Source organism: Lonchura striata, chromosome 4 (genome assembly GCF_050655825.1).
Source record: "Lonchura striata isolate lonStrDom1 chromosome 4, ASM5065582v1, whole genome shotgun sequence".
NCBI classification, from domain to species: domain Eukaryota; kingdom Metazoa; phylum Chordata; class Aves; order Passeriformes; family Estrildidae; genus Lonchura; species Lonchura striata.
Window position 1 is genome coordinate 8,194,272 of NC_140706.1, and position 27,809 is coordinate 8,222,080.

General features: G+C 46.3%; 1 protein-coding gene across 6 annotated transcripts in view; it reads left to right on the forward strand.

The window, feature by feature from the left end:
- The first annotated feature begins 12,478 nt into the window (after positions 1–12,478).
- Positions 12,479–27,809, forward strand: part of FGFR3 (fibroblast growth factor receptor 3) — a 52,758-nt gene continuing 37,427 nt past the window's right edge. For 3 of the 6 annotated variants that reach the window (XM_085577577.1, XM_085577578.1, XM_021535671.4), the window contains exons 1-2: positions 12,480–12,610; positions 12,797–13,025. In XM_085577577.1, coding sequence (XP_085433703.1) covers positions 12,848–13,025 — 178 coding nt within the window. In that variant the 5' untranslated portion in view covers positions 12,480–12,610; positions 12,797–12,847. Of the gene's footprint in view, positions 12,611–12,796; positions 13,026–27,809 lie in introns of all 6 variants that reach the window. The other 3 variants (XM_021535670.4, XM_021535669.3, XM_085577579.1) reach the window with 2 other exon arrangements.

Here is a 27,809-nt window from a genome sequence, read left to right on the forward strand (position 1 = left end):
AAGCATAGCGGACTAACTACCCACACACTCCCCCTTCTTTGGATGGGCTGGTTGTGTCACTACTTTGGATCTGGCTGCTGCTAAAATTACACGGTTTGGATTAATCTGCTCAATGTTTCAGCCACAACAGTGATGGCAGAAAGGACTCTCAGAGTTCTGAGAGTCCAGCATTACCCAGGACTGGAGAGGCACACAGCAGATAGTTGTCAAAAATGAAAACAGAACATCTGCAGAGGTTGTCTTGCCACCAAGCACCTGGAAGGAAGCGCAGATGGGGATGGCTGCAACATGCTCCTCAAAGGAAGAGACATTCAAAGAGCAGCTCAAGCCAGACAGGAATGCCTTAAAAATTGTCTCAAGTACCCGATGGTGAGGGAAGCATCCAAATTCAGTTTCTTCAGTCTTATAAGAGGGTAGCAGAAGCTGAAGACAAAAGGAAATAATTAATTTTAGAGCATGTTTCCACTACTGTCCTTCAGTGCCCTCAGAGCTAAAACTAAGTGACGGAAATGCAGCTGGGTAAACACAAACCAACCCAAAACCCAGTCTCCTTCTTGAAAACATTACTAGGAGCTGCTTGTTTGCAGCTAGTTTGAGAGTTTAAAACCTGCTGGAGCCCCAAGGACGTGTCTGCATGGATGTAACCCTGCTCCCAGCGGCTAGAGCAACCTGCCTGGTCCTGCTCACCACATCCCCTGGGGACAGCCCAGCTGCCCAGGCACAGGGCTGGGAGCAAAGGTCCTCCCAGCACCGCTCTGCAGGATGGCCCTTGAGCAAAAGCGCTTTCAAGGGTAAATGCTGTGCCCCGTATCTTTTCTTTCACCTCTTCAATCTTATCAGTCTGCCTAAACCTGGTCTGACAGGCCATCCAAGGGACAGCGATTGCCTCAGGGGTGGACGTGCAAGGGAGAGAGCCTGCCAAGTGTGCAGCTGGTTATCTGCAGCAGCACTGCTGTGCAACAGGCTGAGCCTCTACCCTTCCTCTCCCGAGGAAGGGTAGAGCATGTCCCAGGAGCGCAGTGTTCCCATCCTTCAGCCTTTTGAATTCAGCCTCAGTAGAGGCTGCCTTTGATCAGATCATCACCAAAGCCTCCCCAGATTAAATTCCCCCAAGCTGTGGTAAATCAACACGGCTCCCCGAGGGTGGATGGAGGGATGGCGTAACCCCTGTGCCTGAGGATCCGTCCTCTTTCATCCAGATCGAGCATTAGTGATAAATGTAGCCAGTTTCAAACCTCTTTGTCTGCCTGTTGGAAGAATGCAGATTGTGAAATGGGAATTTGCAATGCTAACAAAATCCTGGGGAAGGGCCTCAGAGAAAAATAACTGCAAACAAACATGACCAAACCCTCTCCTGCTTAGAAGATTCACAGTATCCCGAGGAGGTCAGAGCAGGGAGTCAGAAAACAACTCCACTTTCTGAGGCAGCTCTGTGGGCAAAGGACACCTGATATTGCAGAGGGACTTGCTGGCTGCTTTGCGAGACCCTGAAGATTCACACAGCCATGATGGAGTTGTGCACCGTAGAGGTTTTGGCTTGCCTTGTTTTCTCCTCACACTTGCATTTACTCTGGACACAATCCCCACATTTCTGCTAAACTCTGAAATTCCCTTGGCAGGCTGCACTGCCAAGCTGTAGCATTGCACTGGTCAGTGGAAATGATCCCTGTGAAGAAAATGTAAGACCCTCGCTCCATCCACCCACCCACTCAGCTTCTCCCCGTTTTCTTCCACCTTCTCTCATTTCTGAAAAACTCACCCTCAGCTCAGTTCCTCCGTCTGCAAAGTCTTTCGTCTGGAATTAAAAATAGAGTTGCTGTAGGCAATTTCTAGACTCACTGTGAATATGGAGAGGTGAGATGTGAAAACTGACTTTGCACCAATTCTGGCCCAAATTCCCTGAAGCTCACCTCTTGCATTTTCTGCCCCAGTGAAAAGGCCAAACTCAGAGCTTCGAGGAAGAGAAGGGTTACTTTTCATTCCCTTTGCACAGGACTGTAGTCCTCAGGCCTTCCCTTTAAGGTTTAACATCCTTGGGAAGTAAAAATTACAATACAGACCAAGGGGGGAAACAGAGGAAAGAGCAAGTAGCAAAGCAAGTACCACCAGGTGTATCGGAGCAAAAGTAAAACATTTAAGCAAGGCATGATCTCTCCTGCATCCTCTGGATCTGCAGAACCCAGCATGAATCCCCCAGAGCTCTTTCCTCAGATCCTCTCTCAGAACAGTCCTCAAGAGACCCCCGAGCTCCTCACTGCCATGGGACAGGCAAATGCCCTCGACTATTTTTTCCCCACAAATAACTTTTAACTTGAGTTTGCCAGTGGTGACCTGTGGTGTCAGAGCACAGCCTGGTCCCAAGACACAGAAGTTTTCTAGAAATAAAGATTAATCTACAGGTGTGAAAATGGCACAATATTTTTATTCCCTTCCACGTGGGTCATTGCAAACACACCAGTGAGGCTGAAGCATTTCAAATTAAGGCAGACAAAAAAGACTGAGTGCAACAGAATAAAAGAAGCCATTATAAGGACAGGTGGTTATTGCATATAATAACCAAAGGAAAAATAATATTTTTCAGTCTCCCCCCTCCAGTACTTTTGACAAGGAAGAAGCTAAAATCCAAATATTTCTCCTTTTTTTCCCCAAACAAGCATCACAGTCTCTCGGTAAAATGAATTTTACCCTGAAAACTTAGCTGACACCAGTTAAATTCACAGATCTCTAGTTTTCCAGCATCATCCACCTAAAAACACCCTAAACACTTGTGACATTGAAAGTACTACAAGAGAATGCTTGATTTGGAGAATTTTCCTTGTTCACTTTCAGGTCTGAGCATATGGTTGGCATTTCAGCATCCTTTTCTAAAGGCTAAACAACCTCAGCTTCCTCAGCTGCTCCTCATAAAATCTGTGCTCCAGACCCTTCCCCAGCTCTATTGTCCTTCTCTGGACAAATTCAGCACCTCAATATTGTGCTCAGTTCACCCCTCTCGTTGTGAGGGGCCCAGAACTGGACACAGGACTGAAGGTGTGGCCTCACCAGTGCCCAGCACAGGGGACAATCCCTGCCCTGGTCCTGCTGGACACACTCTTGTTGATACAAGCCAGGATGCCATTGGCCTTCCTGGCCACCTGGGAGCAAGCATCCTCAGGAGAAACACTTTTTCCCTAAGGTATAGCCTGTGTTTCCACGTGCAAGTGGATTTTCCTTTGGCTTTCAACTGGGAGGTTAATGCTGATAAGCCATAATACCTTGTTTTAAATTGTTTTTATTACCAGTTTGACACATTACACTAATATTTATTTTTCAAATCATTCCATGAAATACCTTACTGATACAATTGAAATGGATATTAACTTAATGGCTATTAACTTCATGTTTGGTCTTCTCAGGACCAATATTCACCTGGTAGCTTAAATCTGTCCAAGCCTGCTTATGAAAGAAAAGTTTTTGAAAGCTGAAGGAAGGTAGAAACAAATGCAGTATACTTCACACACAGTAAGAGACCAAGAGAATTCAAAGTTAGCATATAAGTCCATTTCCTGCCACCAAACTCCCCAATGCTCTTTTAATTTCTCTGAACACAATATTCCTCCTACAAAACGATCCATAACCAGCTGTTTATCAGACTTCAGACCTTCCAGTAATGCTTACAATTTCCTGAAAAGTCAACATTTATTTTTCAAGTGGCTGAGTCAGGCCTCAAGTAATTCATTGGCTGAAATAAAAACATGAAGTGAGGCATTTTGAAAGCTAATGTATAACTCTGGATGATATGCATTGTGCCATAATGTGTTTGAGAGTCCAGCAGTGATAGCAGACCATGATAATAATATTTTGTTGTGTTTATGTTTCATTACTGTGTTATGTCATATACTCCTGCATAGTCAAAATCAGGGCTTTAATTTTGAATCATCTCACAGCATACTGCAAAAAATATATGAAATAAAAGCAGCATACTTCAGTCATCTAGCATGTCTCTCCATCAACCTTATCTTTATTATCTTTAAGGAAAACTATAATTGGATAATCTTTACTTAATATAAACTTCTGAAAGCTGGAAGCCACTTCAAGATTCCTACTGTGGCTACCTGTGAGAACATGCTTCAACATTTTGATGAGTTCAGGGTGGATAAAATCAAGCGTCTCCAGTATTTACAAAACTATTTTGGCAAAGAAGTGACTGAAAATTTTTCACACAGCCTTCAAGAAAAAATGATAACTTTACTCTAGTGTCCTTGTCTTTCTTATTACCCCTTAAGCCAGTCATATGGCTGGAAGCAAATAGTGGTTTTAATTTTCTTTGCAGACAGAGTTCTCTCTGGCTCCCGGGTTAACTTTAGCACTGTCAGCTGCAGAGAGGAATATATTTTCAAAGTTCAGATAATTTGATTTTGGTATCCTTTTTACATGTGCAGATATCCCTTGTTATGAGCTGCACAGCTGGCTGCAAAGAAATCGGCCTGACAGTGATTATCCCCCTTCCACTCTGTAGTAAGATACAAACTATTACAAATATTTTTATATTTCTATGGTTTGAGGCATCAACAGCCACAGAGAAAATATGCCCTTTTAAACCAAGTTCCTACTTGTGTTCTCAATTGAAAGAGGAGCAAATATATTCCTGGCAATATACAACGCTTTTGTCTTACCATGGCAAATGATTAATGCTATGCCTAAAATTTGGGGAAGGACACAAATTTGCTGTCACAATCAAATGGCTTGTATGAGCCGGAGTGGATACTGCAGCCACCTCCTTGTCATTGCTTCCAAAGTGCCCAACTTTGTGCTTTTTTTCCTCACAGAAAATAAGGATTTTTCTCCACTGCTAGGCTACAGAGATTCCTAGGATCTGCACTGTTTGCTGCTGTCCCCCACGAGCCCACCATAAGCAATTAAGAAATAATTTCTGGGTAAACTACATTAAGCCTTTTGGCAATTATTGCTATTGTTCTGATTCATTTAAAGTCCTTTCTCCCCTCATTGCAACAAGTTCAGAAACTGGTGATTAAGAGGAGTAACTTGGTTTTGTCCATTAATTATAGTTCCCAGTTACAGCTGTTGTTACAATCCACATAGGGACATCACAAAATAATTGAATATATCTACATAATGTTCACCTTCATCCTTGGAGAAAATATCTGTCCTACCTACCTAGAAAGCCCACAGATTCCAGACACTACAGAGACTGAAGCAGACAGTTCACATAAATATATGGCAATATATATTGCCCATCCTATTTAGTTACAGAAGAATAAGTATATAGCAGCTTTCAATCAGTTTCAGTTTGTAGGTCTTTGGGGTGCACTGACTTCTGAATGGTCTACAAAAATTCACAAGAAAAATAAGCATATTGTCAGTAGGCTTCAATTTAACTATATGAGGGACTGAAGCTCTGTTGGTAAAAAATGTGAATGTCTGCAAATGAAAAAGATTGAAAACCACTGACTGAAAACCACTGGCTACTCTGGCTGTTTGTGTTGTTTGTTTTTTTTTTTTTTTAAGGAGGACTGGAGTTATGCTGCAAAAATGCTTTCAGAAGGACTAATTTACCTTTCCCTAGTACTGAAAACATTTGAGTGGGGTTTGCAATGAAATTGTGATCTTTGGATTTAATGATGATGCACAATTGGGAAATGGTGCTGTATGAAATGAAGGCCACATATCCTGACCTCCAGCAAGGTCTGGTTTGGAGAAGTGAAGCCTTAAGGGACCATGGGACTCCTGCTTTGGACCCATCTGTGGCACTTCCAGCCAGTGTCCATGGAGTCAATGGAGTTCTGTCTCTCTCTACACCACAGGGAAGCATCAAGCCCCTCCATCATCAGAAAGCAACACTGGAGGCTGATAAAAAGGGGTGAAAAACAACCCCCCTTCATCAGCTGAGCATCCCAGATCCCTCCACTATCAGCAGAGAGAGACAAGCACCATTAGAAGAAATGTAAGTTCAAAAAGTCAGGTTTTGGAGACACATTGTTCTTATCAATGATAGCTGAGATCCCTCACATTCCTAATCAGGGGGATTTCACTTGAAATCATGTGAGGTTTTTCAGCCTACATGGGCAACAGTGTGACAGAGAGAGGAGATGCTCAGAGAGGGTGGGGAGTTTCTAGGCAAATGTTAATGGCAAATCTGGGGGTAAGACTTGGGTCTCCTCCATAAATAAAAACCTTTGACCTGTTGGTGAATCTTTTACAAGGTGCTCAAGATCAGCGGTACCTGGCACCCAGGGTTTCCAAATGCTTATTAATCATTCATCTGATCCACTCACCTAAAGCAAAATTAGCTGTGAAAAGTATGGCAAAACCATGCAGGCCTGACAGGCTTGGTGCACTTGTCCCCCAGCAATTTTCTGGTCATGTTTTAAAAGAGGGCTTCCTTCAGAACAGATAGAGCCAATGTGTTAAAAGTACATGCAAAATGATTGGGGCAAAGTGCAATAGAGGATGGAGCCATCACTGTGTTCTGGAAAAAAGTATCATGAGCAATTTTTTAATATAATAGTATAATAAGGAAGATAATTTCTATCACAAGAAAAGCTCCCAGCATTGAGTTCACTTCTCTTCTAAGAAGAGGATATTTGTCCAATATAGAAAGGAAGTGCTCTCATTTATTAAAAACATTAATTTGTCCATCTCTCCCAGTACCACTGGTACCACCACCTGCCCCTGCCCATGGCAGCACCCCAGCTCCTCTGGAAAGGCTCTTTGAACATTGCAAACTGCACAACTCAAGCCATCAATTCCCTCCCTAGGAAAGAAGCTGCTAGAGCATCGAAGTGTTCCTGGAATGTTTGGAAATACTTGTCAAAACATGACTCTGGTTTCATCGTTAGTTTATTAAAATTCAAATATTTCCCTTGTTGATTAAAGGCATTGGCTCCATGAAATGCCTTGAAGTCAATGCTTACCTGCCTCCTATCCAATTTCTTATGCAACTGCTGCTTTCCACACCACAAATGTTTTTCCCTTAATGGTAAATGAAATTATTTATGCCACAATTAATATGCAGAGGCCTTTTGAGGCTGAGGGAGGCCAAACCTCCCTGACCACAGGTTGTATTCTTCATTGTGTTTGATCTGGACATACAGCAAGCTTGTGAGGGGAATCACATTCCTGCAAAAGCACAAGAGCCCTGAGGTAGTTAACACTTTATTGTGACAGAGTTGGACATGGTCCCACAAGCCAAGCTGCAGACCAGGAGTTGATATTTGGGAAGGCATTTTGCCTTCCTGGGCTTTGGAATGACAGAGTGTACCACAGGGATAATAACACTTAACTATCCCCTAGAGGATTATCTGTTTGTGAAGATCCTCAATTGTTTTTCCTCTGCAGAGCTGCTGGACATGCATACTGAATCTGGAATATATGTTTGTTGCTTCTTATTTCAAAGGCCAGTAAAAGCTGTGGAGTCACACAATCCTGTAATACATCCTGCATATTTAATGTGCTGATTCATGTTTGATCCACCCACCCTACCTCTGCAGCAGAGTACACTCACAGCAGAGCTTGCACCATGCCCTTTGGAAAAATAAAACTACCATGGGAATTGCAAGAAGACAGCCTCTAGATGTGGCTGGGTTGGTATCAGACACAACACTGTGTCAGCACTGGCTTGAGGGAGCATACAGGCTGTATTAAAGTAGAATTGAGCATGACTGAATTTGAGCTTCCTCCCAGGTAAGTCAATCTTACACTGAGAAAGAGCTTGCCTAAAAGTCATAACAATAATAACTAATATTGACCATAATTCTGCTGTCCTTTATAGATGGAAAACCTGAACTTGTATTTATTTTAGGATGTTACTGCTTGTTCTGAAAGTTCCCATGCCACTCACTACTCATCCCTTTCCCTCCCTTGGAGTGGGGCAGAAGAGGTGAAAACCCCTGGAGAAAGGAGAGCCACCAGACAATAATACAGTGGGGCCAGGACCTGGGGTAGAGTGCAATGTGTGTGAGCTCTAAAGGGCTGCAGAAAAGGGAAATTTCTGTAACCCCTGCTGCAGGTGAGCAGTCAGGGTGGATGGGCAGCTGGTGCCCTTTGGTGGTCTCTGGCCACATCCAGGAGAGAAGACTTCAAGGGCAGCTGTTGGACTCCCAGAAGCTCATCTTGGCAGTGTGTGATTTCTCCTTACAGGCATCAGCCTGCACAGTCTGCTCAGGGATTAAACAGGCTAAGGCTTCATTGCAAATGCCCCTCAAAGTGAGGTGCCCTGCTACACCCCAAGGGCAATCCTGCTGCACACACATTTGCCTGAAATATCCTATGTGCCCATGGCATGAAGAGGTCTGGCAGGCAGCAGTGATCTCTGTCTCATCCCCTCCAGGCTCCAGCACGCTGCCAGGGTTTGCTCCAAGGACAGGCAACACCCAGCTCGTGCAGGTGGTCAGTGACACCTCTGAGAGCACTTGTGACCCTGGTGCAGTGGACTGGCTGCACACACACAGCTGCTGTGCTGAGTCAGCATTATTTCAAGGTCTGATTTTAAATCCCTGCTTCTCAAACCCTCCACAGGCTTGCTCCAGTTATTTGTTTTTGGGGTTTTTTTTTGTTTTGTTTTGTTTTGTTTTGTTTTGTTTTGTTTTGTTTTTTTCTCAACTTTCTCCAATTGCCTGCTTTGCTTTCCAGGCTGACAAATTATTTTACCTCTGCCAGCACCTCCCATACGAAGCTCTTGCAGAAGAGATCCAGCATGCAGCTCCAGTTCACTTGTTCCTTCTTATTTCACCTCAGATAAAACAACTCACTCCTTCCCCTTATTCCTTGTCTGTTCCATGCTGTTCAGTGGGAAACAAATCCAGCAGGATAAGATTTTGTTCCAACCAGCTCACAGAGGGTGCAGGCACAGAGAGATCCTTCACAAGGTGTTTGTCTGTTCACAGTGTTTACCCTGACAATCATTTGGAACCTTAATCTTAGCAACAATGACTTTCGAGCTTGAAATTCAATAAACCAGCCTGGAAGTGCAGTTCTAAGGGCTGGCTAGCTAATAAAAAGCGGTTTAGCCGTTCCAATGCACCTTATTGATATAAATGGGTAGTGACATGAGCTCTGGAAAATGTACCCCAGTGCTGGCATCCACTGATGCTATTTAACCCTTGAAGGTTAAGGGTGAACAGCTTGGATTCTAGTCATGCACACTGATACTGATCTCTGAACCAATATTTCAATTCAGTTCTGTGTGAACTTGTAGCATTCGGCTGGGCTGAAGGAACAGCGTGTTACAGCATTGTGAGGCCACAACACCCAGTCTGGCTCATAAGTCAGCTAACAAGACCCAGTTTTGATAAGAAATATTTGGGAATATTTATTGTGTGTACCTAACCTGATATGATTCAGTAGCTTAAGTGACTGAGACTCTGATCAAACTTGCCAGCATATTAAAATTTGAATTAAAGCTTCACCTACTTCAGTGCTCTGTTCTAACTCAGTATTGATTCAGGGATTGCTTTCTGCTGGCTAAGGAAGCAGCTCCTGTGAGTATCAGATGTGTGGGGGCAATTTTTGCAAGATCCTTGTTGAGGGCAGCACTGGTGCCTGAGCCTTCTGGCTGCCATGCTACATCTGGCAGCTCAGATGTGCAGGGGAGAGCTTTGCACAGTGCACGAGGTGGGCTGCAGGAGAAGGGAAGTGATCACAGGCTTTCTGACAGCAATGTCATCAAGGCTGACATTGGCATGAATAAAGCCTCTCTCCATGCTTCTCCAGAGCCTCAGTCCTGAGGGCTTTGGGACAAGCATCTGACAGCCCGTCCTGTCCCCATCTCATAGACAGAGAGGCAGAAGGGACTGCTTAAAGCATTCACACCTGGAGCCAATTTTGGTCCCCTTTTTTTGACAGAACCCTTCATGTAACTTAATTTGAGACTATCAACAGGTTGCACTTTAATAGAGAGAGATTAGCAGCCTCCCTCTAAGGTAGGGCTTTGGAGAGGCATGAAGGGAGGGAGGGGGCTTAGCCATGCAAATGCCCCCAGGGCCTGCAAGGCTCTCCAAAAACTGTCCCAGGGCATCCAGTCTCCGTGGCTGAGCCCCCAGTGGGGTCTGGGCAGATGGAGGTGTGTGACAGTGACAGGCTTGAAGCCACTCACTCAAAAAAGGGCTACCACTCACCATCCCTGAGCTGCTGAAAGGGGCTTGATTTTCATCACAGGCAGCTTTAGATATTAAAGGGATAAACAAATATAAAGGTCTGGGAAGGGAATTCTTATAAAGGGTAAAAGGAGAACAAACATGTTGGCAGAGAAAGTATCCCTGCATGGAGGGGAGTGCATATGCTCCTAGCCTGAGGGGGAAGAAAAACTTTGGGGCTAATATATGGCTTATGGCATAACAGTGCTGAAATAAATGCAACTGTGTTGTGCAGGCTTTACTAGCCTATGTACGTGGATTTTTTTTTTTTTTTTATAGTAAGAGAGTGGCTGAGACACAGTCCAGAGCTGCAGTTTTTGCTGCACAGCACTACATCCTGGGCTCTCTTACAGTGGCCACCACTGTGACAAAGCAGCATCAAAAAAATCTGTACTTAATCGGGTCTGTGCTCCCCAACACCACATGAATGTTCCGCATGGTTAATAAATAGGAAAACTAAAAATATCCTGCTGTAGGGAAAACTGCAAACCTTGAAGTTCTTCATACAGGACTATCTTAATGCCCATTTGATTTCCTGTTGTAAAGAGCTTCCAAATGTTATAAGCTCTTGGTTTTTTTTCCAAATGAAAACCAGTTCAAAATCATTAAAGGGCTGAGCTAACTTGATACACGGTGCAGACCTTCACATCTCCCAGTAACCTTAAAACTCTCTGGGTTCAGATTTGCTGTTTCCATCCTGTTACTCCTGGAGCAGCATGAGAGTTTTTACCCTTGCCTGACAGAAAGCAACAATCACTGTGGCACTTTTAAAACTCAGCTACAGTGTGAAAAACCTCACTGAATTCTCACTGATGTTTTTATTTTTTTCTGCAAACTTAGGAAAGCTCCTGGTCCTCCTTTGCTGCTCTCCTCTTGGAAAATTGAGGTAGTAATAGTAACAATACTAACAGCAATAGGAAAAATAACGCTACAACAACAATCCTACCCTGATGGCTTTACTTGAGAGCAGAATTTGGCCCTGCTTTTGCAATTTTGCCTTCAAAGTAATGACGCCAACAACTCCTTGTGCAGTGTTATAATTATGCTGCTGTTGTTTTAATTTTTTGTGATTTTCTGGCACCTCCAGCACAGCAGTTATGACAGCAAAGATTGTACAGCTTGACGTACTGCCAAACCTTCTCTGTGACGGTGAAATAAGCACATTTTATTTATATGTCTGCTTCTCCCTCCGTTGTTTTCATTTAAAACCGACAGTGTCACTGGCGAGGGTCTCCACTGACATGTAGGATTTCCTCGCCGCAGCCCCTTTCAATGCTTCCCCACACAATGCCACAGTATTGAGATGTCAGAGTCTCTGTGCCTGATAAAGGTGTCAAGAGAGATCCCGGCTGCGGCGACGACAGCGCGAACGCCGAGCCCGCCGCGGCGGCCAGGAGCGATCGCCGCCGCTCCCCTCGCTGCAAGCCAAAGCTCCGCACCGCCCGCCTTTCCTCTCACCCAGAAAAACTCCCCTTGACTCTTGCGCAGGTTGGGTTTTTTGGGCCCCTTCTGCAGGGCATTTTCAGCTCTGATAATATCTGCGTCTATTTTCAGCGAACGAGCTGCTGTGTCAAGTGGGATTAAAGCAGAGCTGTGACTTCTCTGTATGAGGCAGCTCAGCTCGCTGTCAGCAGTAAGTGATGCGTGTCGCTTCAGCAGCTCGGCCGTGTCGGGGGTCTCTGAGATGACCACAAAAACCCGAACTATAACTGTGATAGTGACTAGATCATTGCAGTGGTAACTGTAAATGTGACTAGATCCATCTAGTCAGACTTTATTAAAACAGCTACTTCAGTTGGCAGAGCAGACACGCAGAGAGCCGTGGAGCCTGTCATGATTCCCATACACGTATCACAGCGATTATGGGTGTGGGGGAGTGAAGTCAGGGGGCTCGAAGCGGGTGGCTTCACTTCGGGGTACGGAGTGGCAGCCATGGAGGGGAAATGGGTGCATGGGCCATCTGCTGCTCAGGTGCCAGGCTGAGCCGAACTGCTGCACGCACAGAGCTGTCCCCAACCCACGCATCCCCCTTCCCGCCGCCTCTTCAGAAAACGCGCTGTTCCAGGGCCAGGAGAAGGGGACGCGCGGTGACCGCCGCGGGATCCAGCATGGGAGCACCGCGCCAACTTCAGTCTCACGTCTGTGGGAAGCGGTGCCGCTCCGCCCCGAGGGCTCGGCGGGCGCAGCCCCGCGCGGCTCCGGCCGCCCCCCCGCGCAGCCGCGGGGCCGGGCGCGGAGCGGCGCGGGGCGGGCGCGGCCCCCCGCGGCGGCGGCGGCGGGGCGGGGCGGGGCGGGGCGGGCGGTCCGGCCCGGCGGGCGGGGACAGCGCGGCCGCCCCGCTCCGCGCCCGCTGCGCTGGGAGCAGACGCAGGAGCGCCGCGGCGGCGGGCGGGCGGCAGCGGCGGCTCCTGCGGGCGCTCGCTCCCTGCCTCCCTCCCTCGATGCGCGGTGCGCGGCCGGCCGCGGGGCTTGCGCAGGTAGGCGCCCCGCCGCCGCTCGGCGCACGGCTTCGCCCGGCCCCCTGCACTTTTTTACTGCTCCCACCGCTTTTTTTTCCGCCTTTTTACTGTTATTTTTCCTGTTCCTCCTCTGTGTGGGCACTAGGGGCGGGGGGTTTTCTCGTCCTCCTTCCCGCGCTGAGCGCCTCTCTCCTCTCCCGGCAGCGCGGCGGCGGAGCGGAGCGGTGAGCGGCGGCAGCATGCGGCGGCCGGGGGATGTCTGAGGCGGGCGGTGCGGCGGCGGCCGCGCTGCCCCGGCGCCGCTCCGGAGGCATGCGGGCGGCCTGGGGCTCCGTCTGGTGCCTGTGCCTGGCGGCGGCCGTCGGCGGGATGCCGGCGGCGCGGCGGGGCGGCGGCAAGGCGGCGGCGGCGAGGAGCGGCGGGCAGCCGGCAGGTAAGGGCTGCGCGGCCGCGCACACACGTGCTCTGCGGGGACGGCCCGGCCGGGTTCGGCGCTACGCGTCCCCGTCCGGGAGCGAGCGGAGCGGGGCGGGTGGATGGAGACCGCTGGAGGCGGCGGCGGAGCGGGAGTTACGAACGCGGGACCGGGGCGGTTCCACCTCGCCGTGGATCGGGGTAGTCTGAAAGCCGCCCGGGAGGGACAAAGTGCTTTTAAGAGGATCCCTGTCTGCCAGGAGTCCTCTCAGCCAGGCGGTGCATGGGGCGCTCCGTGGGTAACAGCTGGGAAGATGCTTGCGTGCGTGTGTAGCAGCGCATCTTCGGCACACATCGGGAATGCTCTGACTGCGTGTGTTCGGGTGGGAAGAGTAAGGAAAGGTCATTTATGTCCTCATCCTGGGAGCAAAAGGGGTGTTGCCACAGCTCCGGGTAGGCACAGGCTGGGTTGCAGCTGAATGAGCGGCCGTGCTGAGAAGGGAAGTGCGTTTCGGGAGAGCCGGCGAGGATCTCCCCTGGAGTGGCAGCACTGCAGTTGCAAGTGAAAAAAACTTAACACGTCGGGCAAAAGCTGGGCTTTGCTTTTTTCTTTCCAAGTAATATACGGCGGGTTTGAAGCATCGTGTCTCTGTGATCCGCCTCAGCTGCTACCTGAGTCACTGTTTATTTTTCAAAGCTCTTTAATGGAAGGGAGCCCCTTCGCAGCCCCCTGTCCTCCGGTTTGCATGTACCCGGCAGAAAGTTTCCATTGTTCAGGAAAGGGTTCGAAGCCTGTTTGCCAAAAAAGTGACAGGGGAATAAATGGACTTCGTGGAGGCTGGGGGGTAGGGGGCATTACTTTCATACCCCTTTTGGTTAAAGCTATAAATCACACAGGGGGTTGGGTTTGTTTTTAAGAAAGTCCTAATAAAACACCAGATTCTTAGTGTAACTCGTTTGGCTCATTTTTCACAGCCAAAAGAATTGATTTATGGGGCAACATGGCAGGGACTTGGTCAGAGCAGATGAGGTCGGTGTGCGGAGGGCGGCGAGCAGCCTGTGCTGGCCACAGGGCTGCGAGTGACAGAAGCGAAGTGTCCCCAGTTCTCTCTGGCTTAGCCTGAGGTCCGTGTTGGTGCTGTCACTTTTCAGACACAGTCGATCCCGTGGGGGTGAGCAGCAACCTCGGTGGCTGCCTCAGTGGTCCCTGGGCTTCTTTCATTCAGCCCTTAGCTGAGGTCGACGATGTGTTAAGTGGTGCTAAACCCCTCCCGTGCTCTACGATACTTTGGCAAGTTAAAGCTTTGGGATCCTGTTGGAATCGTAGCAAGTGGCATACTCGGAGGTCACACAGAGGGAATCATCCTTCCAGTGATGTCTGTGAAGTGAGTGATGGGTTGGGGTTTCCAGGGCCTCCCGTGGAAATCCTCGGGACAGTCTCTGTTATCTCTTGGTCAGCATTCTCTAAATGAAAGATGTCACTGTCAACTCCTGCTCTGCTCCCTGGAATGGGATTCAGGAAACCAGGAGGGTTCCCGTCAACCCCAACCCCTAGCAACGTCTTGCCCTGTCACTGTGAGCTATTGAAAACTCGTGTGGATGGGAAGTATGAGGGGAGACAGAGCTTTTCAGTGCCAGTGGCTGTGCCACCTCTTCCACGTGCGTGGGGACGCGTGAAGCCACTGCTGCTTCCCCAGCTCTGTGCCAGAGCCAGCGGCTCTGCCACGGTCAGGGCACCCGCTGCCTGTCCGACCTGGGGGGGAAAGGTTGTGCAAAAGAAACTGTAAAGAATATAAACCTTCAGAGCCGAGTAAAAACACATTTTACTTTTTCAGTCTTTTTGAATTGAATGGTAAAAAGCAAATTCTTTCTCCTAGTCAAATGGGCCATGGGGTATTGGCTCATTACTGAGGGTTGTTGTTCGCTGGGCTTTGCATTTACAGTCTAAGGCCTTATTTTCCATAAAGGGGCTTGGAAGGATTTTTCCCCAGTGATCTAATTCTCCGCACGGGGCTGTGAAGGCTATAACAGCTACTGCTTTGTGCCTATACTCAGCTACATAAAACACACATTGAAGGGAGGCATTCTCGAGGTATGTGTATGTTTGCTAATATGAATACTGGCTATTAGCGGAGGTGGAGGGGGTGCAGGTTTTAACATCTCCGCAGGGAGGTGTTCGGCTGTTGGCAGGAAGGAGGCAGATGGCGGGGCTGTTGCTGAATAGAAGCTAAACTAAAAACACCAGGGGCCTCATCTGGGCTGAGTTTCTCTTCTCTCCCGTTCTCGGAGCTGCTGTAGGAAGAACAATGTCAAATTTTCCCCCTCCCTCTTTTTTTTTTTTTTTTTTTTTTATGAATGAAAGTAAGAGAGGCGAGGCAGGATTGAATGTGTATGTCATTCAGGGGCTATGACAGAGATGATTAGGGAGGTCAGTGAACTCCTTTGCAGCCTTGAGCATGCGGTCACTCTATTCAGCAGCCACAGAATAGACATCAATATAAAAAAGCCCGTCCAATTTGCATTAGTATTCAGATAAAGATATTACTTCGTACGATTTGTGAATGTCAAGTAATGCTGGCTGTTTTCTTAAGAGAGCAGCCCAACTGAAACAGCAGCATTTAACTTTTAAGAAATTCTGATAACCATCCTGTCTCCAGTAACTGGCTTGTGTATGTGTCTGCACACAGTATATGTGGAAAAAGGCAGTTTCTGGGCTCTTTAGGATTTGTGTTGCACTAGTTAGCTGTGAGGCTGTCTGAGTGCATTGAAAGAGTTGTATAGAGAGCTGCTAATGTTTGATCAGGTTTGTGTGGGGAGGGGAGGGGAGAGCTCTCCCAGTCTGTCAGGAGCAAGAACCAAAGTTTCCTTGTGCAAGGAGTGGAATTGTCACCCAGAGTTAATACTGCACAGGCAGTTTTTTTCCAGAAAAACAGAACAAGTACTATTTGGAGATTTTGTTGAAGTTTAGTGGGAGAGCATGTACCAATTCCTATGACATTTTTTGTGTGGAAAGAAGTGGTGATGTGCTGGCCGCAGTGTTTTTCATGCAGCTGATGGCAACTGGGCTCTTGCAGCCTTCCAGCATGAGCTCAGTGAGGGGTCCAAGGTGTAGGATATGATCTGTGTCACTTTGCTTTGTGTGTGTCTGACTGTTTCAAAGTTCATCCTGAAATTATAGGGGTATTGAAGTGAGTGCCAAATGGCACTGGCTGTTCCTGGTGCTGGCCTTGGGGTTTATGTGTTCAAACCCTCTGCAAAGAGTCTCTCATATATTGATGGTGCTGCTTACTTTGTGCCCTACACCAGAAACCTTTAAGATTTAGTGGGTAGCTGTGAGTGATAGTTTTGAGATTAAAACTTGATCCATTTGTTCTCATGAACAGCAGCAGCTAAAGAGCTAGTTAAGTCTTTAATACTGAGACTAGCCTATTTTGTTATATGCAATAAAATGAGAAATAAAAGATGATGAAGCATCAGTTCTTTAAAAAAAAAATCTATTTCTTACCTTGCAAATAGTGAACTAGAAACTAAACTCTGTTGCAGTGCAGAGATGGACTCAATATATTCAATGGCAGCTGTATAACGTGATGCTTTCTACATATATTGACAAGGGTCACTCCAATTAAATCTGAGGATTTTTTCTTTTAATAAAGACTTTATTAGCAACTGCTGAGTAGGAAACATGATGAAAGTAAATCTGAAAATTGTGTAGCAAAGTGTTGATCTGCTAATTAAATTATGCAATTAAATAAGCCGCTCTGACTGGCATGTTAACTTTTACAACTCCCTCCAAAAAAATCCTTAGTGCTGTTTGGGAAGGTGAACCTGTCCTGAAGCCTGACTGAACGTGGGTGTTGAAATTAGGTGAACACCAAAGAACTCTTCATTATGGCATTCCCACTGTATCCAGACAATTTCCATACAGTGGGACCAAGTCTGCAGGTTCGACAAAGCTGAAATTTTTCATAAAGCTGGAGGAGCATTGCCCCCCCCCCCCTTCTTATGAGGCTGAGAAACAGAATTTTTCCTTTTAAAATATCAGTGAACTTTGATATCCACCTAAATGCTTAGAAAGCTGTCCTTTCTGAATACTTGCTGTGTACATCTGCTATTCACTTAAAGGAATCCTAAAGGGTATCACTTAGGGATCCTAAAGGGTAGGGAATCAGCCTGGTTTCTGAGCAATTAATACAAATTTCAGTTTATAAAAGCATTGGATCAAGGTGTTTCTGACAGTGATATCTTGTTGGCATGCAGAGCTGTGACTGAAGGCATTTGCTGCACCTTAATTTTAGCTAAGGTTAGGGCATGGCCTGCTGGTGGCTTTTTCTGGCTGGTCATTGAAGTGTGCAGGAGCCTGAGCAGGAGCCATTAGGTTTCCTGGAGAAGTGGCTGTGTTGTCATCATGGCTTAGCTTTTGGCAATTTTTACTATATATAAGGTAGACCCATCAGGCTAATAACAAATTCAGATATTTATATTGAAAATAGAGTTGAAATTTCCTCCCCAGTTTTTCCCAGCTCAGCAGAACTTGATACACAGATAAACAATGGATCTGGCTATTTTTCTTATGTTTCCCTGTTTGAATAGATTTCTATCTTGTCCCTCATGGGCTACGTGCTCATAACTTTTCATGTGTCCTGGGAGTTTGTCTGACTCTGCATATCTGTTTCTTACTTTTTTTCTGATCCTTAAAAAACACTCCAGCCTTGAAATTGCCCGCTGACTCCAAGCCATTGAATAGAGTGATTTGATGTAGCTGTTAGAGTGTTTGCCATTTCATCTCTTCTAACAGCGATTAGTGATAAACTTGATTGTACATGTACCAGACTGTGTGCCAAAGAGGATGGTGCCTGGTAAAAGTTTGCCTTACACTGGGGTTTTTTTCAGCAAATGGGACTCTGGTTCAGCACAGCCACTCATGGTATGTGGCAGCAGGCAGCCTGGACTGTAGGAGGAGTAAATCTGAAAGCACCTCTCTGAAAACGCTGGGTGAAAACCATGTCTGAAGATGCATGCAAAGCTGAAAGCACCTTAAAATACCTTGTTACACCCTGATTTTTTTTCCTTGGCCTCCTACATAGCTTATCACTTTAGTGGTTCCCCTCTTTTGGCTGTTTATCTGGTGGTCTTGTTAAAAAAACTCTTTTTTTCTCTGAAGTAAAGCTGACTCCCCCAATGTCTCCTTTCTCATATGCTCAGAGCTCAGGTTGCCAAGTGCCATAGATGTGATTTAAAGCTCTATATGTGTGAAGAAGGCCTTTTATTCCTGCAGTGAATGCTGGATTCTTGGTGTGCTTACCCCTAAAGTATCTGCTCCTTGGCTGGAATGACCAGGAAGTTTCTGCAGTATCAAAAGCAAACAAGAACTGTGAGATATAGGCTGAGTAAAACCTTTAGCAAACTTAGTAGTTAAAATGTGAAAGGTAATCAGATGTAAACCTGCCCCATTATTCTGATAGGCTATCAGGGCTTCTGCATTCAGGTGGATATGAACTACCCAGGAGGTAGATAAACCAATTTTTTTTTTTTTTTTTTTTTTTTTTTTTTTGTGTGTGCATTGACACTCAGGTTACTCAATGTAGCAAAGCTATTTTTGAAGAATAGCAGCACAGTCAAGTAAGAAAACATTTCTCCAGTAACTACTTCAGTTTCAGATGTATAAAACTAAAACAGGGGTGGTATTTATTGCAGAGGTGGAGGGTAGGTCTGGTGTGCTGGCCTTGCTTTCTCAAATCCAGAGAGCAAGGCAAGATAATGAGTTGGTTAAATAAAAAGCTTATACTGAAACTTGGAAGTAGATCTCTTTATCACACAGAACTGTATGCAAAACAATTGCCATGTGCTTACATGTTTAGCATCTGTGGGATTTTGGGGCTGTGCCATTTCTGCAGGTTGTGAGGGGTTAAAAAGAATTAATAACTCAAGGAGAAGGGTTCCAAGTTTTCGGGTGAGGAAAGGAGGCTGCCCAGGATTGCTCTGTGGGAGCAGGCTCTGCTCCACAGGATGCTGTGTGTGCCCAAGGCTCTTCCCTGGGAGCATCCCAGCCCCGACCCCGGCACTGCTGCTTGCACCAGTGCAGCCAGGGGTGTGCTCTGACCTGCAGAACTACCTGCACATGTCACATTGACACATGGCAGCACCCTGGCTTGCATTTCCCCCCCTCATTTCCTTTTCACCCAAGGAGCCAAGCCATCAGTTAAGTTCCTTAACTTGAGTGTGAGGCTTTTAGGGAAAGACAGTAACAGGCAATGGTAGTGCTCTGTGGCATGCCAGAAACCTCCAGAGGTGGCTTCCCAACTGTTGCTTTTTCACAGCTGATGAAAGTGTTTGTGAGTTTATCTTAGTTTAAAACTTTTGCCCTGGAAAGTGAAGTGTTTTATAGTTATGCCTTGATTTCACTGAACTACCTTGTGCTGTTCACAAGGAATCTCATGAAATTATTTCAGCTGATGTAATTAAATCAGTAAAGCTTTGGAGACCAGTGCTGGATTATAAGGATTGGACTAGTATCCAGAAGTAATGGATTTTAAGCATTTTGGAGTTGACCTGGCTTGAGTTGGGTGTAGAGGAGACAGCAAAATAGCAGGGTATTGCTTAGGGGCCAGACCTTGTGGTGGTGATGTGGTGCCTGGGTGGGTTCTCACTGATGCCAAGAGGGAGGAGTGGTGTAAAGACACAGGCAAAGAGAGGACTTCACTGTCAAGAGAGCTCCAAGGAGGGTGCTGAGGACGAGGACATCTCTGATGCTCGTCTCACAAGAGGCAGGAGGCACCTGGCTCTGTGAAAATGGGATTCAGGCATGGTCCTTGTAGCAGGACCATGTCCCAGGAGCCATCTGGTCTCCTGTGTTGCTGGTGGTGCCTCTGCAGAGGGGATTTACTGGGGATTTCATTGTGGTGTGTGGCAGAGGCAGCCATGTGAAGCCCTGGAGGTGTTTCTGTTCCACAGGGCACCGCAGGGTAACTGGCACCACCCTGACCTGACAGCTCATCATCCCCTCTTGCTCACTCCCCCTGGGGAAGGTAAAATACACCTCTGTGAAGGCTTTTCTTCCAAGTAAAAAGGACCTACGGGAGATGTCTCTGGATCCAAATGATGAGGCCAGCCTTTCTCAACCTTCTGCTTTCCCTGTCAGAAAACTGAAAAGATCCCAAGAATTAGATTTTTAATTTTATTTTGATGCTTGACAGAGCCTGTAAAGATTCTTCACGGCAAAACTGGCTCTCAGTTTGGAGGGTCATTGCTTTCTTTAGGGGTTTTACCATTCTCTGCTTCTTGTAGTCCTGTAAAAATAATAATGAGGTCCTGATCTTGTGCCTATTGAATCCTAGGCAAAAAAAGCCCCCATTGATTATAAGAGAACAGGCTGAAGCTCTTCACAGATCGTGGTGGGAGCAGCTATTTAGCATAAGCAGGGATTGTTTGGGAAGTTTTCTAATGACCCAAACATTTTAACAAGCAGAGGAAACTCGGGCGAGTAAAAGGGCTCCCAGTTTGGGGGTGGAGATCCCTGGAACTGGCTTTCAGTGACCTCCCATTCCTCTCTAATCAGCTGTAACACAGAACTTCACTTCCCAGTTGCTTTCTGTAACTCCAGCTTCAATGGGAGCCCGCAGCAGCATCACAGCCCAAGCTCAAGCATCAGAGAGCAGCGACAGCCAGCACCCAGCTCCCCGTGCCCCTGGCAGCACCCAGCTCCCCATGCCTCTGTGTGAGTCCTCTGTGGAGCTGAGTCCCTGTCCCCTCCTGCCTCATCCTTGCTGCCAGTGTTGCCAGCATCAGCCCCAGCATCATGAGCTGCGAGCAGCACAGTGCACCAGGGAGTGTTAATAAATCCCCTGTGGGGTCTGTGGGTGAGCCTGACCCTGGGACCCTGCACCCTACAGGAGCTTTCCTGGCACTTCCTGGGCAGAGAGAGCACAAGAAAAAGTTTTCCCACAGGATTGTTCTTTTTTTTTTTTTGTCTTTTTTAACCCTGCTTTCATGGGCAAGACTCAAGCAAGTTCCCTCCCAGCAAAATACTTCAGCGGTGTGGAGACTGTAGGGTGTGAACGAACTGATGACTTCATTTTTGTTTAAAATTTTTTTAACTTCTCTGTACAGATTCCCCCAGGAAAGCATTTTGTTTCTAGCCAGTAGCAGGATCTGTGTAAGACGAGCCAAGATGTGCCTTGGGAGATGGGAGTATCACAGCTAAAAGTGAAGAGGAGAAACCAATTGCAGTGAGAAGGTTAAGGAGTTCTGAGTGTGCCCTGACAATTACCATGTTCAAGTGAAGATAAATCCTCAATGAGCCTTTCTTTAATTAAAAGAATGATTGGAATTAGGCATAGTATCATCTCTCCTGATCAGTATCATGAGTATCTGTACGAATAAAGCATTTCTGAGGAGGGAGAAAACCAGCAGATTTTAATCTTCCTTTGGTAGCCGATATTCCTGCCTTTTGCAGGGGCATATTTCTCCCTGTCTTGGAGTACCCAGGCTTGTTGACAGTAAACAACTGTCACTTGGCAGTTTATGAAAGAAGAATGTTTTAAGAAAACATGTCCAGTTTAAATAGTTATGTTAATAGGCTGGGGATTCATGCCGAACTGAGGGGATCTGGTAAATGGAGGTACATAAATTAGCTGTTATTTAGAACCATAGGATCCTGGATTGGTTTGGGTTGGATGGGACCTTGAATATCACCTTAATCCAACCTCCAGTATTCACTATGTAAGAAAAGAGCTGAATGCAGTTGGGGGAGAAAAATGAAAAATACTTTTCATATTTACAGTCAGCATGTTATGCATGAATTCACAGCTTTCTGTGAAAGCATAATTTTTTTTCCAAAGAAAATTCCAAAAGCCTCTTTCTTCCTGCATGGGAGGCCCCTGGGTAGGATGAGCTGCAGGGCTGGGAACCCAGTGCTCCCCCTGAGTGCCCCAAATGCTGCTCTGAGCTCTGCAGGCAGCATCTGGGCTTTGCAGCTGCCCTGCCGTGTCCTCTGCCTTTGCCTCGCAGGGCTGGTTGCAAGAGGAGGCTGCAAGAAAACTTTGCCTCCTGATTTGTGAATTGATTAATTATAGAAAGGAAGCGATGGGGTGGGGAGTGGGGGGAAAGTAAGAAACAGCAGATGGTGTCCTCTCTGCATCCCTGCCCAAAATTGCTACAAATCCATCACCCACCTTCTTTCCAGTTAAACACTGCTGGATGTAGTGAGAGATGAGTGAGCGCAAAGCATCTCAGCTCAAAGTCATCAGTGTCAAAATATAATGAGTGGGGGCCTGGTGTCAGGCATTTGAAATCTGTAATCAAGCATAAAAAAATATGTTTCAGGCTTTCCAGGCTCCTGGTTCACCCAGCTTTAGAAGAAGGGTGTAAGTGGGGGGATACTAGCATTAACCTTGAAGATACTGGATAAAACCTCTCTCCTGCACTCCAGCTGCCATCCTGGGATATAATATAAATACAGTAAATAGCATGGAGTTTAAATACAAAGTAATGTGTTACAGGTATCCCAGGCTGAAAGAAAATACCTCAGAGAGGGGCATCTTGTGACAGCAGCACCTTCTCCTGATCTTGTTGCAGTTAGGGCAGGAGAGCTGGAGGAGCAAATGGGAACCACCAGAGTTTTGACAAAAGGGTCACACTCAATTTTCTTTTGCCCAGTGGATCAGTTAGTATTGCCATTATTTGAACTAGGAGGCAAAGGAAATACAAACACAAAGCCTCCCACTGCAGAAATGCTTTTTGATCTGCCCAGTCAAAAAGGAAAATAACTCCTGGAAAGTGTTAATGGAGTTGTGCTGGGGCTCCAGCCTGTGAATTATTTAGTGAAGCAATGAGATTTCTGCCTCATTTTTAAGTGCAGGCATGTTGGCATCTTGAATTTGAGGAGGCAGTGGGCTTCTGCATGGCAGAAGTCTTCATGAAGGGGAGGGAAGCACAGAGGTAGCAGAGGGGACAGCAGGGGTTCTCCTTTACCCCTGTAAAGGAGTACAGGGGTAAAAGAGTCCTGTAAGGACAAAAAGGGGCAGGTTTGTACCCACCCCTGTGGTCTCAGTGCAGGGTCTTTGCCTGAGCCTGGATCTGGTGGCCCCACGCAATGCAAATCCTTCCTGTGAGGAGTCATCTGCTTGCTCTGAACAAGATTTTCTTGTGGGTGGGAAGTGTTAGTCCTGGCAAAAAAGGGCCTGAAACCTCCTCAGGTGCTTTCAAGATACAGTAAATGTTTGAAATGAAGTTTTCTCCCTCTGTCCCCTCCTTCCAGTGCATAGCAAATGAAGTGCAGACAAGAGGTGCAGTCTTTGCAGGAATAATGTAACTCAGTGTTTGAGCCCAGCTGTTTTGGGCATGAGATGGAGCAGTTGGAGGGGTGACATAGGATGTTTCAGGGCAGGTAGGAAAACAAGATGACTCTTGATTAGCCACCCACCCGTGGAAAGGGAGTGGAGGGGGCAGAATGCTGTGTGCAGCTCTTCCTCCATTTATGGGTTATGCATCAACTTCGTGTCTTCATGGGTAGTGGCAGGGGCTTTGGTGCCTGACTTTCAGACAAATCCTGCCCTTTAGTGGCTGCTGGGCTCTGTTTTTATCATCCCTGTCTTCTGCCTGGCAGAGAGAAGTGGCTTTTTTCTTCCACCCTTGGCTTGCCTGTTGCACTGACCATCTTTGGCATCACAACAGCATCCATGTAATTGTTAGGGGCTCATTTGCACAGAGAAGAATTTATAAGTGTTTCTGGTGGGGAAAGGAAAGGAAAAGCTGGGGAAATGAGTCAGAAGGATGGGGAATATATCCCAAAGTGCCTGTGGAAGGTCCCTGGTTCATGCAGGTAAGACCAGCCACATCCTCTTGTAGGAAGGTGGAAATAGTCCTCTGAAGAGGGTCTGCATTTCCTTACAGCAGCCCTAAAATATCTCTGCACAGACGTATCTACCCTGCTTCTGGAAATTGTGGATCCTAATGTAGTGCAGGTTGTAGATGATTATTTTGGAAGCCCTAAAACTGCTTGAAGGCAGTGGGAACCAAGACACGCATGACTTCCTTGAACTCTCTCTTAATTTGTAAAGTGGAGTCCAAACCCCTCTGTAATAGATACGGTTACAGGAGACCATAAAAGGTCCCTCCTGGTGAACCTGATGCCTGAGTGCTGCTGCTGGAAATGATAAAGCTCTGCATTCAGCTTGGATGGTGTGGCATGCCCTGCATGTATGTGCCTATGGATGGAAGCTGGTAAGTCCTGCTAATTTAGGGATTGTTTTCCAAGTCTGTTTTCTATAACCCTGTAGACTTAATACAAATAAAGGACTGACTAAGTTTCCTGTGAGAAGCGCGGAACAAACGCTAAGTGTGGGATTTGAATGCAGAAAGGTGAAAACACAAATGTATACAGAAACAGCAAGTCAAACAAGCTGAAAAAATATTGTAAGGTTGATTTAACAGAGCGGTGAACTCAAAGCTGTCTAATCCCTTTAGCAGCCTTCTTTAAAGAGGAGAAATAAAAGAATTTTTGACATTTCTTTGCCATCTCGCACAACTCTTTCTAATAATGCTGAAGGATAAGACTTGAGTTTAGCACAAGGACAAAGTATTGCAGCTTTAGTTAGAGGTGTTTTCTAAATAATAAAATCTTCGTTTGTGATTCACGACATTAAAGTGGATCAGACTTCCTGAAAGGAGATTACTGTTAAATTTCTCCAACTGGGGTACCTGGCACCTAAATCTCGCTTGAGACTCTGAAATAACAAGGTTGGTTTTGAAAGATGCTGAGCCAGGTCAGGCTCTGCATTTAAATCATTTAAGCACTCTCAAAATCTGGCTATTCTTTTTGATGCATAGATATGGATTTCTGGGCTTAATCACTGACCTTTGCATTTCAAATGTTTGACCTTTGTTTTCTTTACAAAGTATGCAGACAGAGTGGCCCCCAAATTATTATTATTTTTCCCTTTTACACAGCTGAAAACAGCCAGCAGAGAAGACTTGAAGTTCTGCATCTTATTACTGAGAAATAGGGATCTTTGAAAATAGCATTTTATGTTACTCAAGGGAAACTTGCAAAAAGGGGAATATTTTCTTATTTTTATTCACGTGAACATGATCCTTCATATATCTGAAACCCACAATCGGTTGGAAAAAAACCCACCCAAACTACCCTAAACCTTTGCCCTCTCTTAATCCCTGTACAAGAGGGTTTTTTTTTAAGATGTCCTTTTCTCCCCCCTGAAGTAAAGGCAATTGATAGGCTTATAAACAAATACCAAACATTAAGTCCTAATCTCCATATAGAGGAGCCTGACCCTTTTTATGGAGAGAGAGGGTAGAGGGAGGAAACGGGGCCAGGAGTTTCAGGTTTAATGCTTATTAAAGTTTTAGTGGGTGGGAAAATGCAATCAATAAATTTTGTTTAATGCCTCAAAACTGGTGTTAGTTTTCACTAGCTACACCGGAGAGTAGTTTTCATTTTGAAACTAGGACACTCGTAGTTGGAATGACAATTAATGTGGAGTGAATATGGTCCCAGTTGGAAGCCGATTTTTTTGAATAGCAGGAGAACTCTCCCCACCTCCCTGCCTTGGCTCCGAAGTGGGGTAGCTTCCGTTTTTAATTAGCAAACCCGGCAAAATTTAGCTCATTGTGTCTTTCTGATCCTTTGGCCCAGTAGATAGCTTGGATTTCTCCGTCTTGCTGTCTTGAGGCTGGTTTTTTTATTTTTTTCCCTTCAGTTTTGGTGCGGGAAGGAAAGGAGGGCTTCAGGATAGTTAGGATTAAAGTCATTGTTTGGGGGTATTTGCAGCCAGCTGCCTGCATTAAATGAAGATTAGAGGAGTGCACATTAAAAAAGTGCAAGGGAAGTACAGAGGACCTGGGATTTGGGAGCTGCATAGCTGTGAACCGAAGGGGAAAGGTTGGGGCTTTATGGCAGATTTTTTCTGATGCCATGTGATCTTAAAGCCCACTTCAGAAAACATCACAAGTAGCTTCCAGGGCAAAACTGGCTTGGGAATTGGGAAGGGAGCAGGAGCATTTGCATCCCTTAAAAAGTTCCTCTGAGGTAAACATAAACTTTTGAGCCAGGGGAAGTTATATATTTCTTAAAAATTCATTTGCAAGATCACTTGAGAGGTTGTGATAGAGCTGACCAAGTAGCTGAAAGCCCACCCTGGAGGTCAAAACTCCAGCAGTAATGAATTTTTGAAGAATTTTTGGGAAGGAAATGAGGGTATAGAGAAAGAGCCCAGGAAAAAAAATAACCAGCAGAATCATTCAGCAGCATTGTAAGAAGGTTAAAAAATACTTCCAAAGATGCAGCTGCTCTCTTTTCCCTATGCTCTGTGGAGCAGTCATTTGTGTAAGCTGTGTCCTTGTAGCAAACTTTGCTAATTGCTTGGGGTGGGCCAGCAAAGCAGGGGGATGCTGTGGTGTACTGATGCTGAACAGCACAGGTTTGATCAGGACCAAGTTCTGCTCCAGTGATGTCTGGGGCAGGCGTTGCCCAATCTGTTGGGATGCTGGGAAGGCTAATTCTGTGCCTCAGTTTACATAGCTGCTGCCACTGGCTTTGAAAGGGCTCGTGGTAGTTGCTTGCTTGCTGCAGTGATGAGGGGTTTTTGGACTTCCTCAGGCATGTAGAGCAGAAATATGAAGCATCAGCTGCTTTGTGGTGGGATCTGCCTGTCAGCATCAAGCTGGGATGCCCCTGCTGTGCTGAGCAAAAGCTGAGGCCAAGTTGGCCACTGCTCTTCAGCAGCAAGAGGCAAGACACCAAAAGGATGAGAGCACAGTCTCGTGTGCTCCCCAAGGACCAGCCCAGTGGGTTCCCATCACTCTGCCTTGAGCAGCGAGCGCTGTGGGCTGGCCATGGTTGGGTGAGGTGGTCTGTGTGACCCAAAGTTGCAGGGGTGTGCTCATTGTGCCAGGCTGGGCTGCTGAGAATTGGTGCAGCTCATTGCTGCCCTCCTCCAGGAAAGCACGGAGACTTTGGCACCTGGGAGAGCAGGAACTATCTGCATGGGCATCCTTGAGCAGGAGCTCTCACAGTCTGGGCACCTCAGCGTGCCCGCGCTGCCTCCCATCCGCTGCTCCCTGTCTTTGGGGACCACTGATGAAGTGGAGACTTTTCGTATCAGTTCTTCTATTTCTGTAGAAAAAGTTCAGTGCAGAACTCTGAGCTAACCAGATACATACCAGGGGTGTTTGCTTCCCTGCTTCCAGTGGGGAACCAAGTGGTTGGTTGTACAATCCGGCCAGATTTTAAGGAAAACTCCCCATCACTGTTTGTTCTTTTAAGCCAGCAATCCCCAGCTGAAGGCTTGGGACCAGTTCTGGGCTCTCAGCAGCAGCCAAAGCTTTGTGCCTCTTAGAGAGGTTTACATTCCCATCTTTTTAGGTGTAGCCAGGAGACCCCTTTGATTTGTTCTCTGGTGGGGTTCTTTTTTGTCCTCCTCAGGGCTTCCAAGTGTCAGAGGGAAATCCTCCTGGCCAAAGTGTTTTTGTAACTGTTTTAGCTTTGTGACAGTTTATTTCTTTAAACTCTCTGTGCCTGAATTGGGTGATCTATGAAAACAGTCCATTAAAAGGAGGATACTGTAGAGTCCTGATGAATCCTGTTTTCTACTTGGCCGATGGAACAGAAAGCTAATTGCCAGTAGTAAATCCATTCAAAGGAGAGCTGGAGGGAGGGAGAAAAGCTAATATTCCTCCTTGAATGCCATTTAATCTCTGAAACCTTTCATGCAGATGTAAATTAGGATTTGCACAACAGAGTCAACAGTTGCTCTGTAGATAAGGCAGATTTGCAACATCTGCTTTTTCC